We start from the raw sequence: 10,176 nt of genomic DNA, 5'->3' as shown, positions 1-10,176 counted from the left end.
ATAAAGGCAGCAGATACATGGGAACACCACCACCTTCAAGTTCCCCTTCGACAACCCACTCACCGTTTTCTGAAGAAGGGTCCAGATCTGAAACATCAGCTTTCCTGCTCCTCTGATGCTGCCTGGCCTGCTGTGTTCATCCAGCTCTACACCTTTTTATCTCAGATTCTCCAGCATCGACAGTTCCTACTATCTCTGCTTCACTTGAACCCAGTTGTTTATTTCCAATATATGATTCTTTTTTATTCCTGACTAGAACCTCAATATCTTTCTTAATTTAAATCAACAATTTAAGACTGAAATCAGGAGAAACTTCGTCAATCAGTCAATCAAGGTTTTGAATTGTCAGAATTCAGTCCTAGGAGGGTTATGGATGCTCTATCTTTGAATACTTTTAAGAATGAGATAAACAGATTTTTGGTCTCTCAGGGTTTGAAGTGATATGGGAGTGGGTGAGACGGTTGGGTTGGAGTCAAAGATCAGCCAGGCCTGTAATGAATAATGAAGCAGGCTCTATGGACTCTCTGATCTATTGCTGCCCCCCTGTTTCCTTTGAAACAGAGGGAGGAAACCAGAGTTATGAAAAGAGAAATGATACTGGGATCACTTCCAATCGGGAAAGAAAATAAAGAGCAGATTTAATGGAGGCTTTGGTTGTTTTGATGGTTGAATAAGAAACTGTTTCCTCTGGTTGTAGCCCTGGTGACAAGGGTAGGAGAAATACCTTTGAATGAGGTTTCTTGGATCATGAAATGCATTTAAGGGATGGTGAATTCAGAGATAATTGCACTTCGTAATGGAGTAGATAAATTTTAGAAGCAAAGGAAGATACAGAGCAATGAAGCATGCAGGCAGTCAGATCAACATTACATTGCTCTAAAAAGAGTTAGCTGAGGTACAATATCAAATGGGATCATTCTGTGCTGCAGCCACTTTCATCTTGATGAGCTTTGTTTGGATTAGGAACAACATCTGAGTGAATGCTTGGTCTAAGTGAGTTTAGAGATTCTTTTGGATTGATTGCATTAATTTAGCAATCACTCTCAGAGGGAATGTAAGATATTTTAAGACTCATGTTGATGCATCGGAAAATCTCTTAAATAGCAACCAGTGAGTGAAGTGAGTGTTTTTCTGGGTGTACTCATTGTTTAAATAACACAAGATACACATCAACTAAACACAATTACTTTGTGTTTATTAATCTTTGCTCACTGCATGCATATTTAAATGCACATGAGTCCGTTGCTAACAGGGTATTTTATCCATATCTCCAGATGTGAGTAATTTTATAATATCTGTTCTCACATTACAGAAAATGCCAGCTGAGGAGATTACATATGAAACCCTGAAGAAAGCAATCGGTAAGTTCCAGTACTTCCCATTAAAACAAGCAACAGAAAAGCTCCAGTATACCGAATTAAAACTATCAGCAGGTAAACTCTAGTACCTCCCACTAAAACAAGCACCACGTAAGCTCCAGTACCTCCAATTAAACACAGCAACAGGTAGGGCCTAGAACCTTCCATGAAAAATCAGCAACAGGTAAGTCCAATACCTCCTATTATACACAGCAATAGGTATGGCCCAGTACCTCCTATTAAACACAGCAACAAGTAGGGTTCAATGCCTCCCATTAGAAACAGTTACAGGCAATGTCCAGTACCTCTCATTGGAAACAGCAGCAGATAAGCGCCAGTATCAGGTGGGGCTCTGTATCTCTCATTGAGGACAAATGGTTTAGTCTGATAAGACAACATGGTACAGTGTATGCCACAATGTACATTTGCCCCCAACCCTATTTCCCTCAGGCAAAGGCCAGCTGCTGTGATGAATACATGATGTGCATTCTTACAAGAACACAAGAAGACAAGAACTAGGAGCAGGAGTAGGCCATCTGGCCCTTCAAGCCTGCTCCGCCATTCAATAAGATCATGGCTGATCTTTTCGTGGACTCAGATCCACTTACCCGCGTTCTCACCGTATCCCTTAATTCCTTTATTGTTCAAAAAAAATCTACCTTTTTTTTAAAAGCGTTTACTGAAGTAGCGTCAACTACTTCACTGGGCAAGGAATTGCACAGATTAACAACCCTCTGGGTGAAGAAATTCCTTCTCAGTTCAGTCCTAAATCTGCTCCCTCTAATCTTGAGGCTATGCCCTCTTGTCCTAGCTTCACCTGCCAGTGGAAACATCCTCTCTACTTCTATCTTATCTATTCCCTTCATAATTTTATATGTTTCTATAAGATCCCCCCTCAATCTTCTGAATTCCAATGAATATAATCCCAATCTACTCAGTCTCTCCTCATAAACCAACCCCCTCAACTCCGGAATCAACCTAGCGATCCTCCTTTGCACCCCCTCCAGTGCCAGTACATCCTTTCTCAAGTAAGGAGACCAAAACTGCACACAGTACCCTAGGTGTGGCCTCACCAGCACCTTGTACAGCTGCAACATAACCTCTCTGCTTTTTATTTCAATCCCTTTAGCAATGAAGGACAAAATTCCATTTGCCTTCCTAATTACTTGTTGTACCTGCAGACCTACCTTCTGTGAATGCCAGTTTGATGTGTCCAAATGAAAACTGCCCCATTATCCCAGACTGACATGATTAACAATTTCAGCAGCTGCTCCTTACCTCCTAGGAAGGAAGCTGCCACATTTACCTGGTCTGGACTACATGTGACTTCGGACCCACAGCAATGTGGTTGAATCTTAACTGCCTTCTGGGATGGGCAATATACTCTGGCCTAGCTAGTGATACCCTCATCCCATGAATGATTTAAGAATTTAGTTAATCAAGTATATTTAAAACATAAGCAAGTTTCTGTAATTATGAACATGATACTGTTGAATTGTCATAAAAACCCATTTGGTTCACTAATGTTGTTTTGGGAAGGAAATCTGTCACCCATACCCAGTTTGGCCTATAGGAGATTTCAAATCCACAGCAATATGATTGACTCTGGAAATGGACAAGCATGAATAAATAAAACAGAGTGTAAGTTGTGATTGACTAAAGGTTTAAAACTAAACTTCGAGGACAGATTTAATAGGATCACCCAAGCGTTATTTGGATGTGGTTGTAATTTATTAGTCTTAAAAAAGTGATGCTGAACAATCCTCTTCTATACAATTGAATAATTTGCTCAACCCTTTTCAAAGATAATTAAGAATCATAGAATTGTACAGCATGGAAACAGACACTTTGGTCCAACTCGTCCATGCGGACCAGATGTCCTAAATCAATCTAGTCCCATTTGCCAAATGTTGGCCAATATCCCTCTAAACCCTTCCTATTCATGTACCCATCCAGATGCCTTTTAAATGTTGTTATTGTGCCAGCCTTCGCCACCTACTCTGGCAGCTCATCCCATATACGCACCACCCTCTGTGTGAAAAAGTTGCCCCTTAGGTCCCTTTTAAATCTTTCCCCTGTCATCTTAAACCTATGCCGTCTAGTTTTGGACTCCCCTACCCTGGGAAAAAGACTTTGGCAATTCACCCTATCCATGCCACTCATGATTTTATAAACCTCTAAAAAGTCATCCCTCAACCGCCAATGCTCCAGAGAAAATAGTCCCAGCCTATTCAGCCTCTCCCTATAGCTCAAACCCTCCAAACCTGGCAGCATGTTTGTAAATCTTTTCCTCACCCTTTCAAGTTTAACAACATCTTTCCTTAATCCCATTGCTGTGCATCTGGACTCGCACATAGGCAAGAGTGACTGATTTAAAATTTAAAATGAAATGGATAGGTTAATTGAATGGGCAATGATTTGGCAAATGAAGTAAAAAAGAGGGAGAAGTGAAATTGTACATTTTGACAGAAAGGATAAAAACAGAAGCATTTTATCTAGATTGTGAGAGACTGCAGATCTCTGAGATGCAGAGGGGTCTGGTGTGCTTCTGCGTGAGTTGCAAATAGTTAGTATGCAGGTTCAGCAAGTAATTAGGAAATCTAATAGAATGTTATTGTTTATTCTAAGGGGAATATTAAAAAGTTATGCTTCAGTTATACAAAGTGCTGGTAGGACTACATCTGGAGTACTGTGCACAGTACTGCTCAACTTATTTAAGGAATGATGTAAATGCGTTGGAATCTTTTCAGTGAAGGTGTACTCAATTGATACCTGGAATGCCGAGAGAGTGCTGCATATAACCTGCACATCTTTGGATTGTGGGAGGAAACCAGAGCATCCGGAGGAAAGCCACGCAGAAACGGAATGTGCAAACTCCACACAGACACCCAAGGGTGGAATTGAGGCAGCAGTGTTAACTACTGAGCCACCGTGCTGCTCAGAGACAACCTGAAAAGAATCTGTGAATAATGAATATTTGAAACAGTTGAAAAAAAACTCAGCTCTTTCAGCTGATATAAGAGTAGAAAGTGCTGAAGAAGCTCAAAATCTCTTTCAATATCTGTGGGGAGAGAAACAGAGTTAATTTCTCAATTCCAATATGACTGTATTCCAAAGAGTCATGTCAGTGTCTATTTGTTAACTTTGCTTTTCTCTGCACAAATGTTGTGAGACCTGCTGAATTTCTTCAGCACTTTGTTTTTATTTCAGACTTCCAGCATTCTCAGTACTGTGTTCTTTTTGCCCTTTCAGCTGATTACTGCCTCGTGAGTAGCTCCTGATGTTGTTTTGTGACCACGAGTCATTGGGACTGAGCAGAAATGATGGAGAATACAGCATTGCCATATCAACACCTCCTTTTATATAAGTGTAGACCTAAATTATTTGAGTATTTTGTCATCTTTGTGAAACGATGACAGAAAATTTGGACTGGTGTCAAAATGATTCAGTACCTTCCTAAGACACTCCATGATCATTCTGCCTCTATCCACTGTCTGAACTTGGTCAGAAAATCTCAGCCTCTAATTCTGTTCTGAAGTATGAAAGCCATGGGAAATCTACAAAAGAGATGAGTAGAATATGGCCTTTCCTTTATGAATATACCTAATTGAGGGAGGTCATGCCTCTAGTATTTTCGATTGCTCAACAGCAGCAAGATCTGGGAGTGAATGTTACTGGCTGTTCTGATCAAGTGTCTTTGTTGGTCAGTAGATGGTGGTGTCATGGAAGAGCAGGAGAGAGAGAGACGACGACAAGTGGTGGAAAAATTTCAGAAAGCTCCATTTGAAGAGATAGCAGCCCATTGTGGAGCAAGGGTAAGGTCATGCAGTTTATAAGAATGTGTGCAGACACTAATAAAATCTCAATACCTTTCTTATTTTATGTTCCATGATGAGAAAGCTCATGATAGTACATGCAGGCTAATTTGTGTGGAGTGATGTAATATGGTTGTGGGGCTGAGGTAAATGGCCAAATTCATTTGTCATTTTTAATGTTGATCTTGCTTCGTGCACCTCCTGTGGAGTATAACATCTATGCCTCACCCTGTCCAAGCACCCTATGATCTGTATGTTCTTCCTTACTATGATCTGCCTGTACTGCTTGCAAGCAAAGGTTTTCATTGAATTTAGGTACACATGGCAATAAATTGATCAATCAATCAATCAAACATTTGGGGCTCAGGTAATTAGCCAATGAAAGATTACTTAAAGGAGAAAAATAATCACACTGGCTCATGATTCACCAGAAAACGTTTGGGACATAAGCAAAAAATTGCTGGGGCAGCTTAACTGGGATACAAAAAATGCACAATATAGATTTAGATTTATTTTAAATCTAAATTAAATTATGTATTTTTTGTATCCCAGTTAAGCTGCCCCAGCAATTTCTTGGAAATAGCAAGAACTGCAGATGCTGGTGTCAGAGTCAATACAGTGTGGAGCTGGAGGAACACAGCAGGTCAGGCAGCCTCAGAGAAGCAGGAAAGTCAACGTTTCAAGTTTACCTCCTTTACCGTCCTAAATTATGTATTTTTTGTATCTCAGTTAAGCTGCCCCAGCAATTTTTTGCTTACGTCCCAAATGTCATCTGGTGAATCATGAGCCTACCACTCAGTTTGATCGAAGAGTATCAAAGATGAAAACCAACTGTTCAGCCCAATTTGTCCATCTCAACTTCTATCTGTCACATGAACACAGAAGGCTGTGAAGGCCAAGTCATTGAGTGTATTTAAGAAAGAGCTAGATAGTTTCTTGATTAGTAAGGGGACCAAGGGTCACAGGGAGCAGGCAGGAGAATCAGGTTGAGAAACATGTCAACATTGATCAAATGGTGGAGCAGACTTGATGAGCTGAAAGGCTTAATTCTACTCCTAAAACTTATGAATTAGGTTAATTGTCACATGTACTCACATAAATACAGTGAAAAGTTTAAAAGTCGCCATTTATGGCACCATCTCTCACTCTCATCCCACCACCGGCCACCTTGGGCTACCTGCCCCCGCACTTGCCGTCGCTCGGGACGACTGTCATTGACACTGGGACCTCTCTCACCACCACATTAAGCTACCCCTCCCATTAGAACGGCAAATGGAATTTTGGCTTTAATTCAAAGGCAATGGAGTATAAAAGCTAAAACTGTACAAGGCACTAGTCAGACCACATTTAGAATACTGTGAACGGTTTCAGACCTCTATCTAAACAAAGACATGCTGGCATTGGAGGTGGTCCAGAGAAGGTTCATTTGGCTGATCCAGGTATAGAGGATCTGTCTTATGAAGAAGGATGAACAGATTGGACCTGTACTTATTGGAGGTTAGAAGAATGAGGTGCAGCCTTATTCTTACAAGATTTTTAGGGGACTTGACAGATGCTGAGGGGCTGTTTCCTCAGTGGGAGAGTCTAGGACCAGAGGGCATAATCTTATCGTATTTTCAGGGTTTTTGGTTGTGTTTCAGACTTCCAACATCTTCAGTATTTCGCTTTTGTATTAGTAAACTCTACAAACCTGCTTGATGTAAATAGTTAGGCACCTGGAGAGAACATTGTGTCCATCAGGAACTAATGTTATGATGATTAACATTATAATGATAACTACAAATAAAATATTCCCCTCGTAATCAAAAGCTTTACAGTAATTCACAGAAACGTAGAAAGTAGGAGCAGATGTAGTCCATTCGGACCTTCAAGCCTGCTTCGCCATTCACTATGACCAGGCTGATCACCATCTCAATTCCTGCTTTGGCCCCATATCCTTTGATTCTTTTAGCCCTGAAAACTACATCAAACTCCTTCTTGAAAACATTCAATGTTTTGGCCTCAATTGCTTTTTGTGGCAGAAAATTCCACAGGCTCACAGGCTGGGTGAAGAAATTTCTGCTTATCTCTGTTGTCAATGGACGAGACCTTATCCTTTGACTGTGACCAGTGGTCTGGATTGTCATCGGAAACATCCTTCCTGCCTTTACTGTCTCTGCTCCTGTTGGAATTTTTTAGGTTGTAGACTGTAAGATCATAAGAAATAGGCTCAAAAGTAGTCTGTTGGGTCCCCTCAAGCCTGCATCGTCATTCAGTAGGATCACGATTTCTATGAAATTCCTACTCTTCTAAAATCTAGTAAATATAGTCCTGATTGATCCACTTTCTCTTCATACTTCAGTGTTGCCATCCCAGGAGTCTGGTAAATCTTTGTTGCACTCACTCCATAGTTCAGGCATCTTTCCTCACATAAGGAGACCAGACCTGCACATAGTACTCCGGGGGTGATCTTACCAAGGCCCTGTACAATTTCAGCAAGACATCCCTGCTCTGGAATGTGAATCCTGTTGTTGTGAGGACCAATATAGCATTTGGTCTAGGCCCGAAACATCAGCCTTTTTGCTCCTATGATGCTGCTTGGCCTGCTGTGTTCATCCAGCTCTGCACCTTGTTGTCTCGGATTCTCCAGCATCTGCAGTTCCTACTATCTCTGATAGCATTTACCTTCTTCACTACCTCCTGCACCTAGATACATATTTTCAACAACTGGTATACAATGATACCCAGGTCTCATTGCAACCCACACCCCCAGCTTTGTCAATCTACCAGCATTAATATAATGAGCTGCCTTCCTGTTTTTGCTATCACAATGGATAAGCTTATATTTATCCAGGTTTTGCTGTATCTGCCATGTATTTGACCACTCATAACCTGTTCAAATCACACTGAAGTTTCTCTGCATTTTCCTTAGAACTCACCCTCCCAACTGGCGTTGTGCCATCTGTAAACATGGAGATATTACGTTTAGTTCACACATCTAAATCATGAACATATATTGTGAAGATAAGGCCGTAGCAGTACCCCACTATTTCACTACCTACCACTCAGTAAAAGACCCTTTTATTCCCACTTTCTGTTTTTTGTCAACCAGTTCTCTATCACTGTCAGTACACTACCCCTAGACCCATGCACTTTAATTTCACTCATCTCTTATGTGGGAAAAGCCTTCTGAATGTTCAAGTAGACCACATCCACTGACTTCTATTTATCAACTCTGCTGGTTACATCCTTGAAAATTCCAGGATAATCTATGTGTAAAAATCAGAGTTTTTCATTCCTGAGTACCCCATTCAGCCACTAATTGGAACAGTCCTTTATTTACCCCAATATAAAGTGTCTAGTTTTACATGCCCATTTCTTAACTGCTCCTCTCTCTTCCTCACACAGCTCCTTTTCACTCCCACTCCCCACTCTGGACTGCTCCTCTTTCTCTACACATTTGTTCCCATTCCTGACTGCTCATCTCTCTCTTTCTCTTTCTCTGTACCTGTCTCTGTCTCTGTCTCTCTCCCTCTCTCTCCCTCTCTCTCTCTCTCTCTCTCTATCTCTCTCTCTCTCTCACCCACCCCCCACCCCTGTATTTTAGATTCCTGTATGGGGAATGATGAGATGGGGTTTTGATCTGAAGCTGCGATAGTTGAATTTATTATATTTTTTCCATGTCCAGACATTTTATCTATTCAATTGTCCTTCTCAATCTTTTAATTTTAGGCAACTATTCTGCAGAGTAAACTGAATCAAATATTTGAGATAACCATAAGGTAAGTCATGCTGAACCTTAGTTCTTTATTCCCGCGCTCAATAAAAATAATCATATGTTCATATTTATTAGCAAAGCAAATTTATTGCCCATTACTAATTATGCTGAAAATCTGGTGGTGGGTCATTTTATTGGATAGCAGTTTGATAGAATTAACTATTGTCCTAGCCTCTTTTAGATGTTAAAAGTCAATTGTGTTTATATGGGTGTAGACCTGGCTGAGTGAAATTTCCTTCTCTGAAGCACATTGGTGAACCATTTAGACTTTTTTAATAAACATCCAGTGCCCTCTTGAGTGCCTTATTGAACTTGTCTCCACCACACCTTCAGAAAATAAATTCTGATGAAGGGTCGAGGCCCGAAACGTCAGCCTTCCTGCTCCTATGATGCTGCTTGGCCTGCTGTGTTCATCCAGCTCTACACCTTGTTATCTCAAATTCCAAATCCTAACCATTCATTGTGTGAAAGAGTGCAAATCACTTTAAAGCTGTGCCCTGTGGGTTTTGACCTGTTTATGTGTATGATATGGAGGTGCTGGTGTAGGACTGAGGTGGACAAGGTCAAAAATCACACAACACCAGGCTATAGTCCAACAGGTTTATTTGAAGACACAAGCTTTCAGAGTCTCACTCCTTCTTCAGGAGTCAGTGAGAGAGGTAGCATCAGACACAGAATTTATAAGCAAAAAGATCAAAGGGTCATAGAACTGATGTGGTGTTGAACAAACCGAAGATGGCTGTGAAAGCGTTAATCAGTTAGAATGGATTAATATGCAAATTCCTGAAGTTCTAGTGAAACTAGAGAAAAGGTTGGTCCGCACCTCATCCCTCACACCCCGTCCACGCAATAAGAACCAAAAAAGAATCCCCCTCGTCCTCACGTACCACCCCACCAACCTCCGGATCCAACGCATCATCCTCCGACACTTCCGCCATCTGCAATCCGACCCCACCACCAAAGACATCTTTCCCTCCCCACCCTTATCTGCTTTCCGGAGGGACAACTCTCTCCGTGACTCCCTTGTCCGCTCCACACTCCCCTCCAGCTCCACCACACCCGGCACTTTTCCCTGCAACCGCAGGAAGTGCTACACCTGCCCCCATACCTCCTCCCTCACCCCCATCCCAGGCCCCAAGAAGACTTTCCACATCAAGCAGATGTTCACCTGCACATCTGCCAATGTGGTATACTGCATCCGCTGTACCCGGTGTGGCTTCCTCTACATCGGGGAAACCAAGCGGAG

General features: G+C 41.5%; 1 protein-coding gene across 2 annotated transcripts in view; it reads left to right on the top strand.

Annotated features, from left to right (window-relative positions):
- The window catches only part of LOC109923218 (protein EFR3 homolog B-like), a 135,058-nt gene that overhangs the window by 110,950 nt on the left and 13,932 nt on the right, over positions 1 to 10,176 (top strand). Inside the window, exons 20-22 of one of the 2 annotated variants that reach the window (XM_048601040.1) lie at positions 1,313 to 1,361; positions 5,070 to 5,173; positions 8,885 to 8,934. In XM_048601040.1, the coding sequence (XP_048456997.1) occupies positions 1,313 to 1,361; positions 5,070 to 5,173; positions 8,885 to 8,934 (203 nt within the window). Of the gene's footprint in view, positions 1 to 1,312; positions 1,362 to 5,066; positions 5,174 to 8,884; positions 8,935 to 10,176 lie in introns of both variants that reach the window. The other variant, XM_048601039.1, reaches the window with a different exon arrangement.

Source organism: Rhincodon typus, chromosome 9 (genome assembly GCF_021869965.1).
Source record: "Rhincodon typus isolate 14 chromosome 9, sRhiTyp1.1, whole genome shotgun sequence".
NCBI lineage: Eukaryota > Metazoa > Chordata > Chondrichthyes > Orectolobiformes > Rhincodontidae > Rhincodon > Rhincodon typus.
Note: the sequence above shows the minus strand (reverse complement) of the source record. Positions and strands in the feature narration are given on the sequence as shown.